Source organism: Carcharhinus amblyrhynchos, chromosome 6 (assembly GCF_965287045.1).
Source record: "Carcharhinus amblyrhynchos chromosome 6, sCarAmb.v2.hapA, whole genome shotgun sequence".
Classification (NCBI taxonomy): Eukaryota; Metazoa; Chordata; class Chondrichthyes; order Carcharhiniformes; family Carcharhinidae; genus Carcharhinus; species Carcharhinus amblyrhynchos.
In genome coordinates, this window is record NC_137329.1 from 27,551,168 (window position 1) to 27,567,018 (window position 15,851).

The 15,851-nt window shown below is 45.6% G+C and overlaps 1 protein-coding gene across 2 annotated transcripts in view; it reads right to left on the reverse strand.

Annotated features, from left to right (window-relative positions):
- Window positions 1-1,454: 1,454 nt before the first annotated feature.
- The window catches only part of irf7 (interferon regulatory factor 7), a 48,948-nt gene continuing 34,551 nt past the window's right edge, over window positions 1,455-15,851 (reverse strand). For both annotated transcript variants that reach the window (XM_080190103.1, XM_080190102.1), the window contains exons 6-9: window positions 15,164-15,325; window positions 12,405-12,773; window positions 10,591-10,703; window positions 1,455-4,630 (exon numbers count right to left, since the gene is read on the reverse strand). In XM_080190103.1, the coding sequence (XP_080046229.1) occupies window positions 4,463-4,630; window positions 10,591-10,703; window positions 12,405-12,773; window positions 15,164-15,325 (812 nt within the window). In that variant the 3' untranslated portion in view covers window positions 1,455-4,462. The remainder of the gene's footprint in view (window positions 4,631-10,590; window positions 10,704-12,404; window positions 12,774-15,163; window positions 15,326-15,851) is intronic.

The following is a 15,851-nucleotide window of genomic DNA, read 5'->3' on the forward strand; positions in this document are numbered from 1 at the left end:
ATTTCACACGGGTGTTAATGAAACACATTCATATGGAGTCACAGTCTGGAGCTTGCCAACTTCCACAAGCTCTGGAATTACCTTCCTAAACCTCTCTAACTCCTAATCACAGGAATTACTGCACATTCAACCCATTGTGTGTGTGCTGACTCTCTAAAGGAGCAAGTGTCACTCCCCCACAACCCAAGTCCTCCACATTCTTCCTTTTCAGTTAAGAATCCATGTCCTGCCTGAAAGTTCTGATTGCATTACTGAGGCAGCATCATTCTAGATCTTGACCATGTATAAAACACTGTCTCATTTCATTATGTAGTTACTTTTGCCAATTATCTTCAAATTTTGCCCATTGGTTTTGTTCTATAATGTTCCTGTGAAGCGGTGTGGGATAATTGGTTGTGTTAAAATGTTATAAATATACAAATAAATCCAGGTCAGCACACCCCAGTATGCACTGAGGGACTGCGCAAGTGGAGGGTCAGTGCAGAGGGAGCGCTGCCCTGTCAGAGGGCCAGTACCGAGGGAGTGCTGCACTGTCAGAGGGTCAGTACTGAGGGAGTGCTGCACTGTCAGAGGGTCAGTACTGAGGGAGTGCTGCACTGTCAGAGGGTCAGTACTGAGGGAGCGCTGCCCTGTCAGAGGGTCAGTACTGAGGGAGTGCTGCCCTGTCAGAGTGTCAGTACTGAGGGAGTGCTGCACTGTCAGAGGGTCAGTACTGAGGGAGTGCTGCACTGTCAGAGGGTCAGTACTGAGGGAGCACTGCGCTGTCAGAGGGTCAGTACTGAGGGAGTGCTGCACTGTCAGAGGGTCAGTACTGAGGGAGCGCTGCCCCGTCAGAGGGTCAGTACTGAGGGAGTGCTGCACTGTCAGAGGGTCAGTACTGAGGGAGTGCTGCACTGTCAGAGGGTCAGTACTGAGGGAGCGCCGCCCTGTCAGAGGGTCAGTACTGAGGGAGCGCCGCCCTGTCAGAGGGTCACCACTGAGGGAGCGCTAACCTGTTGAAGTGGAGGTAGTGAAGAGTCAGCACTGTTTGAGGGTCAATATTAAGGGTGAGTGGTGTCATCCTTTAAATGTAATATTGTGCATATGCAGTGACTAAAGATTTAGTGACATTTCAGAGAAATATGGAACAGATGGAGCTAGATTAAACAGTTTTTTGTCTTGTGGCTGTGGGATCTTGCTGTTCACAAATTATCTGAGTGACTACAATTAAAACAACTGAGGCACATCCTGATAACGTGAGATTCAAGGGCTGTTGAAACCCAGTGGACGTACAACTTGGATCGTGGCCGTGCTCCCAGAGAACCAGCCAGGCTCCAGGAACGTCAGTCCTTCCCCAAACATCGGGCACAATTTCCGTAAATAATCACAAAGAATACCAACATAACAGCTTAAATGATGCAAAACAGGACTGAAAATAACTACTGAATCCAAGGAAACACAAGACTTGCAGTTTTTCTCCATGTTTTAATAAACTAACAATCTTAAACAGCAACAAAGATATAAAATATACAGATAGAGACACAGGAATATGTACACTTCACCCTTCAAACCCCAATGAGATGATTCAAGCTTTGCTGGGCTGAGAAAAAGATTTTCAGTGCAGAGGTTAAAGTGGTTTGGATGGTGGGGGGACTGCAGGGGTTGTCTCCTCGTGGTCAGTGAGACAACAAATACCACTTGGAATGTACATCTTCCTCATTGTGCTCCCCTCCCCCTTCCACCTTCTTTATATTTGGGTCATATTAAATCCAAATAGCGGCTGTCCAGAATGCACATCGGATACCCTCTCCCCTTAACCCCAGGGAGATTCTGGCACCTGGACTACAATCAGTGCTACCTGATGGATTCAATGCAGATTACCTTGCCCCCAGGGCAAGAACCATTCTGAGCCTGGAGTGCGGACCACAACACATCACCTGCTTCAGAGAATTCAGCTTAGAAGTTCATCAAACACGCTGATCTTCTCGGCAGCTCAATAAACTCCTTCTCAAACTATTTCTTTGGGAAATGGGAGTAATTGTGCATTTACCACCAACATCTGGTAGAACAAAATGGGATCGATGATCCCATCATTGACCACGGAGCAACTTCAATCTCCACTAGTGAGCACCAATTCCATTCCCAAAGCCAATTTTGGGAATGGCCATGTAACCAAAAATCACTCGCATCTGCCACTTCCCTGATTATAGCCACAAGCAGATTCTGCTCTGACCAACAAGCAACAAGCTTAAATGGAATCTAATCAGCCTGCTCCCGAGCTGGTTTTTTTTTTAATAAGTGACATTTGCGTTAAAGATCTGCTGGCATCTTGGACAGCAAAAAAAAAAGGGCGCTCAACATGCCAGCTGATCAACCGAAACGGTATACCCAGTCTCCCATCACCCTTGCCCCACACACCACCACCACTCCCCACTCTGGTCAACAGGGAGGGAAATGGGGGCGAGCTGTGGAAGGAACGATTGATGCACAAACACAAAATGCTGGTATCTTCTGGCCTCGCATGGGCTAGGCTCGTAAAATCCCGCTCCGAGGCCAACGGAGAATTCCATTCCGCGAGCCGGAATCGGAGTGGGCGAGGCGGTAAAATTCCGGCCAAAGTGTGTGCAGAGGCCTGTCACACAGGCAATTCTAACATATCAAAAATCTGCAAAATTAGGCTATAAACCTGATACTTGTGCAAATCCTTGTCGACGAGTCATTGAAATTCATCATCGATAATAGTGCAAAATTCTCCAGACTGATGATTACCGCGTCACACAGTGCTAATCAGATCAATACAGATTGGTCCTAATTCACAGTTTACACGGAAGCCCTTAAGTCATTTGCTGTAAACATTTCTACCTCCGCCCTACCTGAGGACTATTGACTCTTTGTAACCAGTGCTCTCTGAATGCTCAGCAGTGCAGGTTACTCTGCCTGAATTCAAGCCATCAGTAACTCACTGATGAGATGGATGGTCAGGTTTTCTCCTTTAACTCTTGTTTTAAATTTAAAAAAAAAATCACTTGACTTGCAAGAGGTCAACATTTTCATAAAAGGCAGCACCCATTAAAGATATTGCATCACATTAAAAATAAACAGTTATCAAGCTTGCCCCACATTCAGTGACTGCTCATCCACCATGATGGATTCTGCCTCAAAATTTGTGATGTGGACTGGGGTGGGCACTGTAAGAAGTCTCTCAACACTAGGTTAAAGTCCAACAGGTTTATTTGGTATCATGAGATTTCAGAGCGCTGTTCCTTCATCAGATTAACTGAAGGAGCAGCGCTAAAAGTTTGTGATACCAAATAAACCTGTTGGACTTTAGTCTGGTGTGGAAATCCATCGTTGAGTGTTAGATTGACTCATCTGCCTGTGAGAAGTAGACACCTCCTCATTATGATAAAGACTCAAGCTCTCTATTTAACGCTGGGAAAATAATTTATCATTCAGCAGGGCAGCGCACAACACCAAATCTAGTCAGTGCCTACTTCTCAAAGACACTTAGACTTCAGAAACTAATACTTGCTTTGGGTGGCACAGTGGTTAAACACTGTTACCTCACAGCACCAGGGACCTGGGTTCGATTCCCGGCCTGGGTCACTGACTGTGTCAAGTCTGCACGTTCTCCCCGTGACTGTGTGGGTTTCCTCTAGGTGTTCTGGTTTCCTCCCACAGTCTGAAAGATGCGCTAGTTAAGCGAATTGGCCTTGCTAAATTCTCCCTCAGTGTATCCGAACAGGCGCCGGAGTGTAGCAACTGGAGGCTTTTCAGAGCAACTTCATTGCAGTGTGAATGTAAGCCCAGTTGTGACTAATAAATAAACTTTCAAAATAAAAAGGCAATTTTCAAGGCATGCAGTGTGAACTCCTTCCCTTACTACCAACCCTGAACAGGATGATATTGCAAACTGGGAGTTAATCAAGTAACCACAGAAGAACATCTCCACCCAAAATGATGGTGTGTTTTTTTTAAATAACAAGAACTGGCACTGATGGACCTTCTGAGTGGTAGCTTAGTGTGTCTTTCTTTACCCAATAGTAGTTCCTGCTGCTGCCTGCCTGCCTTTAATGGAAATGGCACTGTGGAGAACGATGTGAGGACTTGGAGTTTTAATCTTCTGAACGTTGCTTTCCTTTATCAGCATTAACCAGATGGGAGAGAAGCAACTTCTGATCCAGCTTCTCAAACACTTGCAAACAGTCCAAATGCTTTGACTAGTAACTAGAAAGAAGCAAGATGCAATAAACATCCCTCTGAGGTCAAAAAGATGAAGCTTAAGATTCACCCAGAGTTTACAGTCACAAAGGTTAGGAAACAGTGACGAGTTCTAGAAGATCCTTCTGAATAAGCATTGTAGGAATTGGGTGGGAATTTGTTTAGCTATGTGAGATTAAAAGGAAGCCTTCGTAACAGGTTGACAGTGTTGATAGTTGTAGAAATTCGAAGCCCATTTCTTGGGGCCAGTGCTCCAGCTACACTAAGTCCATTCCATGCTCTCCAATTCGTTGACCAAAGCCATGAGGTTCTCGATGGAGGACAAGTTGGAACTGTCGGAGATCTGCAGGCTGACGTTCTCACTGGTTAGTGAGGACGCTCCATCTTGATGGGCCTTTTCAATCAGCCAGGTACAGACTTTAGGAACAATCTGAGGATTGAAAACAGAAGAAAGGCTTTTCATTTCAAATTTTTACTGAATTCAAAATTTCACCATCTGTAGTGGTGGGATTTGAACCCGAGTCCCCACAGCATTAGCCTGGATCACAAGTCCAGTGACAGTACCACTATGCCATCATCTTCCCTAATGGAGGCAATAGTAGAGGTGGGTACAACTATGTCTTTTAAAAAAAGTGTTTAGATAGTTATATAAGTAAGATGGTTATAGAGGGACATGGGCCAGACGCAGGCAATTGGGACTAGTTTAGAGGTTAATAAAAAAGGAGGCAGCATGGACAAGTTGGGGTGAAGGGCCTGTTTCCATGCTGTTAACCTCTAAACTCTAAGAAAGAATGAACACATTGAAGGAATGAGGTTCAGCTGCTCAAAGGGACAAAAAACAAAACCTCTCAAGTACTGTCAATGGTGAAATTTATTAGGCTTAAGTAATGTCACAGTCCCTATGTTCAAGCATTAATCGTAGTATCTCTACACTGCAGAAGAAGCTGTTCAGCCCATCAAGTCTGCACCGACCCTCAGTGTCCAACACAGGCTTCTCCCCGCAACACCAAATATATACCATGGCTAACCCATCAAACCTACACATATCCAGGTATCGCTGGATCTCAGAGCAAAGAGCCTGGGTGAGCTGGTGTTGTTAACAAGGGATAGGCTACAGGGTCTCAGTTTCCTTCCTCCCAGGAATCAAGTAAGAATGCTCCTTTTGTAGCATCATAGAATGATCTCAGAGTGTCATTCAGCCCATTGAACTTGCCCCAGCTTTTTGCGAGAGTATTCAATTGATCCTACTCTATTTTTGCCCCCAGAGTCAGAGTTTACAGCACATTAAGAGGCCCTTCAGCCCATCATGTTTATGTTGGCCATCAATTATCTATCCCAATTTCTAGTACTTAGTCCATTGTCTTGCATGCTATTGTGTATCAAGGGCTCATCTAAATGCTTCTGCAAAATTTCCCCCTTTTACTATTTAGTGAATTTCCTTTTGAAAACTACTACAGAATCTGCAGCCTCACCACACTCTGGGTGGAGAAATTTCTTCTTATCTCAATCCTAGATAGATTACCTCATATCCTTAGACTGTGTCTCCTGGTTCCAGATACCCCCATCATTGCGAACATCCTTCCTGTACCTACCTACCTGTCTATTCCGGTTAGAATTTTATGAGATCGCCCCTCATTCTAAAGCCCAGCAAATATAATCCTCACACAATGTCAGTCCTGCCATCCCAGGAATCAGTCTGGTAAACTTTCACTGTACTCCCTCCATAACAAGAACATCCTTCCTCAGATAAGGAGACCAAAATGGCACACGGTATTCCAGATGTGGGCCTCACCAAGGCTCTGTACAACAGCAGCAAGACATCCCTGCTCCTGTACTTGAATCCTCTTGCTATGAAAGCCAACATACCATTTGCCTTCTTCATCACCTGCATTCATACTTTCAGCGACAGGAGTTCAAGGACACCCAGGTCTCATTGCACATTCCACTCTCCCAATCTAAAGCCATTCAGATAACAATCCGTCTTCGTGTTTTTGCTTCCGAAGTGGATAACCTCATATGTATCCACATTATACTGTATCTGCCAAATATCTGCCCATTCATTCAACTTGTCCAAATCACATTGAAGCATCTTTGCATCCTCCCCACAGCTCACCCTTCCACCCGGCTTCATGTCATCTGCAAATTTGGTGATACCACATCTAGTTTCCCTGGGAATTATAGACCGGTGAGTCTCACTTCTGTTGTGGGCAAGGTTTTGGAAAAAATTATTAGGGATAGGATTTATAGTTATTTGGAGAGTAATGAGTTGATTGGAGATAGTCAGCATGGTTTTGTGGCGGGTAGGTCGTGCCTTACTAACCTTATTGAGTTTTTTGAGAAAGTGACCAAAGAGGTGGATGGGGGTAAGGCAGTGGACGTGGTGTATATGGATTTTAGTAAGGCGTTTGATAAGGTTCACCATGGTAGGCTTCTGCACAAAATGCAGATGTATGGGATTGGGGGTGATCTAGGGAACTGGATTAGGAATTGGCTAGCGGATAGGAGACAGAGGGTAGTGGTTGACGGTAAATATTCATCATGGAGTTCGGTTACAAGTGGTGTGCCTCAGGGATCTGTGTTGGGGCCACTGCTGTTTGTGATTTTTATTAATGATCTGGATGAGGGTATAGTTGGGTGGATCAGTAAATTTGCTGATGACACCAAAGTCGGAGGTGTGGTAGATAGTGAGGAAGGGTGTCATAGTTTGCAGGAAGACTTAGACAGGTTGCAGAGCTGGGCTGAGAGGTGGCGGATGGAGTTTAATGCAGAGAAATGTGAGGTAATTCACTTTGGTAGGAATAACAGATGTGTTGAGTATAGTGCTAATGGGAAGACTTTGAATAGTGTGGAGGAGCAGAGGGATCTAGGTGTATGTGTACATAGATCCCTGAAAGTTGGGAATCAAGTAGATAAGGTTGTTAAGAAGGCGTACAGTGTCTTGGCGTTTATTGGTAGGGGGATTGAATTTAGGAGTCGTAGCGTTATGTTGCAACTGTACACAACTCTGGTGCGGCCGCACTTGGAGTATTGTGTGTAGTTCTGGTCCCCACATTACAGGAAGGATGTGGAGGCTTTGGAGAGGGTGCAGAGGAGGTTTACCAGGATGTTGCCTGGTATGGAGGGGAGATCCTATGAGGAGAGGCTGAGGGATTTGGGGTTGTTTTCGCTGGAAAGAAGGCGGCTAAGAGGGGATCTTATTGAAACATATAAGATGATTAGAGGTTTAGATAGGGTGGATAGTGATAGCCTTTTTCCTCTGATGGAAAAATCTAGCACGAGGGGGCATGGCTTTAAACTAAGGGGGGGTAGTTATAGGACAGATGTCAGGGGTAGGTTCTTTACCCAGAGGGTGGTGAGGGATTGGAATGCCCTGCCTGCTGCAGTTGTAAATGCGCCTAGTTTGGGGGCGTTTAAGAGGTCTGTGGACAGGTTTATGGACGAAAAGGGATTGGTTTAGGTTAGTGGGTCATTGTTGTTGTTTTTTTAACTGGTCGGCGCAACATCGTGGGCCGAAGGGCCTGTTCTGCGCTGTAATGTTCTATGTTCTAGTTTCCTTATCTAAATTATTAATACATAAAGCAAATAGCTAGGGTCCCAGCACTGATCCCTGTAGTACCCACTAGTCACTGCTTAATGTTTAGAATGAGACCCAATTATTCCTACTCTGTTTCCTGTCTGCTAACCAGTTTTCTATCCATTTCAATATGCTACCCCCGATCCATGCACTTTAATTTTATATGCTAATCTCTTATGTGGGACTTTGTCAAAAACCAAATAAATCACATCCACTTGCTCCCCCTCATCAGCTCTACACCCTCAAAGGAATTCCAATAGATTTGTCAAGCATGATTTCTGTTTCATAAATATTTTTAAGACGTGGGTTGATGGGTTTTTGATAGGAGAGGGGATTAAGGGTTATGGGGAGAGGGCGGGAAAGTGGAGCTGAGCAGCGACAGATCAGCCATGATCTTATTGAATGGCGGGGCAGGCTCGAAGGGCTGGATGGCCTACTCCTGCTCCTATTTCTTATGTTCTTATGCTGACTAATTCATCCTCTTTATTGCAAATTCTCCTTGTCCCATTCCCACTGTTTTTCACTGCAGCCCTGAGAGACTCTGGCCTTTGATTTCTCTGCCTATCACTTTTCTTATTCCCCGTATTCCCCTCTTTTGACCTCCTTGCTTCGGTTCCCATTCCCCCCATGTTTTAGTTTAAAAACCTCCCCAACCATTCTAGCAAATACTTGCCCTAGGACATCAGTCCCGGTCTTGCCCAGGTACAAAGTGTCCAGTTTTGGCTGATCCCACCTTCCCCAGAGCCGCCCCTTATGTCCCAGGAATCCAAAACTCTCCCAACCTCTCCAGTTACGTATTCATCGGATATATCCTGCTATTCCTGCTCTGACAAGCACAGAGCACTTCTGCTTTAAGAACCTGATCCTTTTTTTAAACCTATATTGTTTATATCAATGTATACCATGACCACTGGCTGTTCACCGTATCCCTACAGAATGTGCTGTGGCATCCTTGACCCTAGCACCAGGGAAGCAACATGCCATCCTGGAGTCTCATTTGCAGCCACAGAAAGGTCAATCTATTCTTGACCTTTAAATCCTCTATGACTAACACATTCCCGCACTTTTTATTCCTCTCCCATGCAGCACTGCCAACCATGTGCAATGAACTTGCTGTTCCCCCACCCCCCCCAAACCAAGAAGCCATTCTGCCCGACAGCATCCAAAGCTGTATACCAGTTTTGAAGGGGAATGGGCACAGGAGAGTCATGTACTTGCTCTGTCTGGTGATCACCCACTCCCTTCCTGTCAGTAGACTCTTAGCCTGTGGTGTGACCACCTCTCAATAAGTGCTATCCATGATACTCTCCACCTCGCGGATGCTTCACAGCTGCCACACCAGCTTCGAAATCCAGCTTCCAGGAGCTGCAGTTGGAGACACTTTCACATACATGCTGTTTCCAGGCACTGGAAACGTTCCTGGTTTCTCACATAGAACAGGAGGAGCATACCACAGCTTTGACTTCTTCTGTTATGTCTTAGCCCTTTAAATAAACCTTTCCAAAGATACTTAAAATCAAATATTCTAGGATCCATCATTCCTTGTCATTGTAGAATATAGTCCTTAAAAACTAAACCTCTTAATAATGCCCTTAACAAGCCATAAGCAACAAATATTTATCTGACTGTACTCACCCAATCAGCTACTCTGACTTGCCCCATGAAGCACATGGAATTATGTAGAATGTAAAGTGCAGAAACAGCCCAACTGCTCCAAGTCAGTGTTTCTACATAAACTTCCTCCCACTCTACTCCATCTCTCACTATCTACATAATCTTGTGTTCTTTCTGTCCTCATTTATCTAACTTCCCCTTAAAAATACTGGGGGCGATTCCCTCAACCCGCGGCACTAAAAAAGTTTAGCTGCTCCGCACTGGAAATCAGCAGGAGGCGGGGCGATCGTTTAAATGCTATTAGTGGGACCAGGATTGAATCCTCCAGGCCCACCAGAGTATTTCACTCTGGCAGGGTTTACAGCAGCTCCCCCCTTTCGGTCCGACCTGGCTGGTGTGGAGGGGAGGGTCCCTAGGGGGTCAGGCTGCAGGGGAGGAAAGGGGGGGGGAGGGTGGTGCCCCCAGGCATGGGTGCCCTGGTAGTGCCAACCTGTTCCCCTTGGGCAGTGCCAGGGGCAAAGAGCCCATTCCCAGGGGCCACCGTAGGAAGTGCCCATTGGGCAGTGCCAAGGGAGTGGGGTCCCACTGCCACTCTGCATTGAGATTGATGGCGGCAGGAGGGAGACCAGTGATCCGGGTGGGGTCGTGGGGTGCGGTACTGGAGATGGGGGCCATCTGGGATCAGGCCATGGGGAGGTCAGCACCGCAGGGGTCCCGAGCTGGCCAGCAACTTGGAGGCTGACAGTTCAGGGCCAGTGCATGTGTTAAACCTCCTGGGTGGGAATATGCCCCACCCCCTGAAATCTAATGATATTCAGGCTGGTGGCTTCTGCAGTGCAGAGTGTGGGAGATTCTAGCGTGAACTCCCACTGTAAAAACCAATGTGAATTACCCTAGGTTTCCCACTCATTCAACATTTAGATTTTTTTGGGGAGAATTCCACACAGTATTTGTACCACTCACTTCAAACTTTCCTTGCAATAGAAAGTTCCATGTTCTAACCAGTACGATTATCTGGTCACTTATCACATTCCTGTTTGTAGGATCTTTGATTCCCTCATTTCCTACACTGCAACCAAGGTTTTATTTATTGTAGAACACTTTAGAACATCCTGAGTTTGTGAATGGCACTAGATAAATGCAAGTATCTCTTAAAGAGGTATCTCCAGAATCCCCTGTTGGATTGGCAAAGACTTTCTCACCTTGACCAGGATGAGTTTCTTCTTCTGAGTTTCCACTTGGAATCGTTGACCAAAGCACAGTAAGATGGTGCACTGCGGCACTCCACGTTTCTGCTGCGTGAATTCAATATATTCTGAAGAAAAAAGATGCCAGATTTTAATCTTTCCATTTTTAACACTGGGCCAACATTCAGAGGACAGGTTTTCTGGGGAGATTTTAACCTAACTGGTCATAAGAGACCCGTGGAACTGGGGCTAAAACATAGAAACATTATAGCACAGTACAGGCCCTTCGGCCCTCAATGTTGTGCCGAGCTATGTCCAATCCCAAGATCAAGCTATCCCCTCCCTATAATTCTGGAGTGCTCCAAGTGCCTATCCAATAACCGCTTGAAAGTTCCTAAAGTATCTGACTCCACTATCACAGCAGGCAATCTATTCCACACCCCAACCATTCTCTGAGTAAAGAATCTAGAGCTGGATTCATGCGCCCTGCTCAATTTTAGCCCCCACGGAGGAGTTGATCAAGGTGCAAATTCAGCATGCCATTAAACTCCATCCCAAATAAATTGTGGTCAAGATTTAAGGAAAGAGTCGCAATATCACTGGACTAGTAATATAGAAGCCCAGGCCAATACTCTGGGAACTTTTGGAATTGCAAGTTAGGGCAGGATTTTCTGCACTCCCCCTTCCTCGGCGTGTTTTCCCCACAGTTGGAGGTAGCCACCACAGGGATCTTCCAGTCCAGCTGATGTCTATGCCTAGCTTGCCCACTCTGCCACTGAGGAACCTGCCGTGGATTGGGTGGGAGGTCGCTTCAGCAGGACCGCAAGATCCCACCGGTGGCAAAAGCGGGAAAATTCCACCCCTAGTCTCAGTAGTGGTGACCATCAAACTATCAGCAATCCTCCGGGTCATCTGTAGGAAATCAGACATCCTTAATTGGTCTGATCTACATCTGACTCCAGACTCAACTGGCGATTCTTAACTGCCCTCGGCCAGCAGATCTCACAGTTCAATCGCAATTAGGGATGGGCAATGAATGCCAGCGCTGTCCATAACACATGAAAGAATTAAAAAAAAAGAAAATTGGTGTTTGAGTAGGCCATTCAGCCCTTTGAGTCTGTACCACCATTCAATATCATCATGGTTGATCATACACTTTCAATATCCCACTCCTGCTTTTAGCCCATACCCCTTGATCCCTTTAGCCACAAGGGCCATGTCCAGCTCCCCCCTGAACATATCTAATGAGCTGGCCCCAACAACATTCTGTGGTAGAGAATTCCACAGGTTCACAGCTCAGACTGAAGAAGTTCTTCCTCATCTTAGTCCCAAATGGCTTACACCTTATTCTTGGACTGTGACTCTTAAAAATAATTCCATTCCCACCATAAAATGCTCATAAATCATAGAATCCTTACAGTGCAGAAAGAGGCCATTTGGCCCATCTCATCTGCACAGACAACAATCCCTCCCAGGCTCTTTTCCCATAACCTCATGACACCAAGGGACAATTTAGCATGGCCAATCAACCTAACCTGCACATCTTTGGACCTTGGGAGGAAACCTGAGCACCCAGAGAAAACCCACCAGACACGGCGAGAAAGTGCAAACCCCAGACACTGACCCGAGGCCGGAATTGAACCCGGGTCCCTGGTGCTGTGAGGCAGCAGTGCTAACCACTGTGCTGCCCCTGCAGTGGTTGTTCTCAATTCTTCACTCTCCTCCATTGGAGAACACTGGAGGTAGCGGACACATTCACTGCAGTTAGCACAGTGGAAGCCAAGGCTACTTCACATTTGACAACAGAAACCAATTGGCAGGAAGCTCACCCCTTAAAAAATCTTTCAGGCTGAATAATTTGATCTCCTCATCTCGGCTCAGCTTCTGCGAACCCTTATTCTCAGATGTTTCCGAGTGAATCCAAAAGACTTGGCACTTCCCCAGTCTCTTGCCGTAAAGATTTTCATTTTTATGTTCCAGGAGCAGCCCCCCTTCCACGTTTGACAAGAGACAGTCGGTGAACCTTTTCTGTTGGTGATCAATGATCTCCTCTGTACTTGGGAACTTGATATGCTGCAAGTGAGCAAACCTCGCGTTCTCTTCATCATAGTACAGACGGCAGCCCAGGCTGTTGCTAACCGTGCTCTGCAGGACTTCTTTGCCACGGTAGTAAATGGTAATATCAAAATCTCTTGGAACTGCAGAAAGAGGAAGAGGTTTAGTCAGCCAGTGGCTCTGATTTTACCCGTGATCTGCAGGGTGAGTGAGGATTAAGCTGCTTTAGTAGCAGGGCTAAATGGTTTCATTGTGAGGATGGCTGACACAGACTTGGCTTGTATTCCCTTGTGGACAAGAGATCAAATGATGATCCAATCGAAATATTTGAAGGGTTTTACAGGGTAGACAGAGAGAAACCTTTTTCTCTTACAGGGTGGCTAGAAAAAGGGCACTTTCAGGAGAAATGTCAGGAAGCAGTTCAATGTGAAGATGGACTGGGGTGGGTGGTCTCCAGGTTAAAGTCCAACAGGTTTATTTAGAATCACGAGCTTTCGGAGCGCTGCTCCATGAGCACTCGCTTGATGAAGGCGCAGCACTCAGAGCTCATGATTCCAAATAAAGCTGTTGGACTTTAGCCTGGTGTTGAGAGACTTCCTACAGGAAGCTCTTCATCACACAAGGAATCTCTCTCCCTCAAAATGGATGTTGAGGTCAACCCAAAATGTAGAAACTGGGAATGATAGATTGTTCTTAAAAAATATGCCTGACAGAAAGATGATCAGCGTAGCAAGGGTTCAGGTAGGACTGGGGAAAACAGTACCACGCACATTATGATGTAGAGAATCATTTGATAGTGGACTGATTATGGGAATGTGAGCAACAGGTAAAGATGCTGTTAACACATATCTGTACACCATAGAAAAATAGCCTAAAGTTAGGTAGACTGGATATAGTCAGGCACATTGATAACCCACATTATGGAAACAACTGTGATTTTAGTCACAAATATAGGACATAAAATTCGCTGCTACTAACAGAGCAATAGTCAGGGACAATAAAGAAACTGCCTGTGGTGTAGGAATAACACCAGATGTGTGGTGTGCAGTGAAGCATACACCACATCCTGAAGGAATGTACAAGGTCCAGGTTGTAAAAGCAAATGGTATACACGATGTGTTGTTTCTACAACTGAGCATAAAAGGGGAAAAAGGTCACTGAGATAGTTGGGACAGCAGTGATTAAATTGGCAAAAGATTGATTACTGCTGATCTGAACTGGACATGTAACAGTGTTAGGTAAGACGGATGAGTTTGCTAATGCACTCTTGTGATAACAGGAGACATTGTTAGATTGGGAGTAGAGGGGATGGAAACTTGGGGCACCTCGAGCCAATAGGGGAATGACAACACATAGATGGGACAGGGACCACCAATTAGGGGAGAACAACACATTGCAAAGCCATTACAATGCTTGTAAAAAAGTATAAAAATGTGCTGCAAATCGATGTAAGGTGTGCCTATTTTTTTGGACACCTGGTCTTGCAAGAACGTTAAACAAAATATCTTGCTCCTTCAGAACTTGACTTGACTAAATTGACTGTGAGCTGCGTTTCTCACAGGAAGAGTCTAATTGAGCTGGCGTGAATTTAGCTTGAAGTCCGCCCTATACTTTGTACACATGCACATAGTGATGTGTTACCAATAAAGACTACTGCTCAAGGACACAAGCCTCAGAACCTATTCCTTCCTAGGGTAGAAAAATCAAGTACTAGGTTTAAGGTGTGTGGAAAAAGCTCACAGGACATGTGCAAGGCAAGTTTTAGTTTTACACAGAGGGTGGTGGACGTCCTGGAACGCGCTGCCCAGGGAGGTGGTGGAAGCAGGTCCGATAGTAGCACTTAAGGAGCAACTAGACGAATTTATGAATAGGATGGCAATGGAAGGATGCGGACTGCGTACGTGCACATGGTTTTAGTTTAGACAGGCATCATGACTGGTGCAGGCTTGGAGGGCCAAAGGGCCTATTCCTGTGCTGTACTGTTGTTTATTTTTTCTTTTGAGATCTAGCAAGAGCCCTTACAATTGTATAGGATCAAAGACAGCTAGATGGAATTAGACAGATCTTGTCATGACTGAATCGAATGGCAGAGGGGCAGAGCACCGAACGGGGGTTTGCACCAGTGGAGGGGCGCTGCACTGGCAGATGGTGCCATCTTTTGAATAAGACATTAAAACCAAGATCTCACCCGACCTCTGTGGAAGATCACATGGTTCTATGTGCGAAGGAGCAGGGAAGTTCTCCCCAGTGTCTTGTCCAGTATTTATCCCCCAGCAGCATGGCAAATCAATTACTCTGTCACGTTGCTGTTTGTGCCATGGTGTAGCGGCAAACAGACTGCCCAATTTCCTATATCACAACGGTGACCACACTTCAAAAGTTCGTCATTAGCTGTAATGTGCTTTGGATGTTCTGGGGTGCTGAAGGGCGCTAAACAAATGCAAACCTTTTCGTGCTAAAAATTCTATTTAAGTATGAAATGCAGAGATAGAACAAGTTGAACAAGGTTCGGCTGCTGTTCTGTTTGACGTACATTGTTGGAAGAGTGGAGAATGAATGGTAGTTCCGATTGCTGCCCCTGGAGTGAAATTCGGAGCGAGATCTGGATCCGGAATGTGTGCTGGCATCTCCTGGGCCACGTTCTCCATGATGTGGGATCCTGGGATATGGAAAGGCTCCCACTGCTGCTCTAATACTTGGAACAGAAAAGAGTGATTCTTATTGCTGAAACCTGTCAACATAAAGTTTACATTCTCCAAATAATGCTGGATGGGAGAGATAGAGTCATAGAGGTTTACAGCATGGAAACAGGCCCTTCAGCCCAACTTGTTCATGCCAGCCTTTTTAAAAAACGACTCAGTTAACCCCAATTGCCCACATTTGGCCCATAGCCTTCTGTACCCATCGTACCCACGTAACTATCTAAATGCTTTTTAAAAGACAAAATTGTACCCGCCTCTACTACTATCTCTGGCAGCTTGTTCCAGACACTCACCACCCTCTGTGTGAAAAAATTGCCCCTCTGGACACTTTTGTATCTCTTCCCTCTCACCTTACATCTATGCCCTCTAGTTTTAGGCTCCCCTACCTTTGGGAAAAGATATTGACTATCTAGCAGATCTGTGCCTCTCATTATTTTATGGACCTCGATAAGATCACCCCTCAGCCTCCTACGCTCCAGAGAAAAAAGTTTCAGTCTATCCAGCCTTTCCTTATAACTC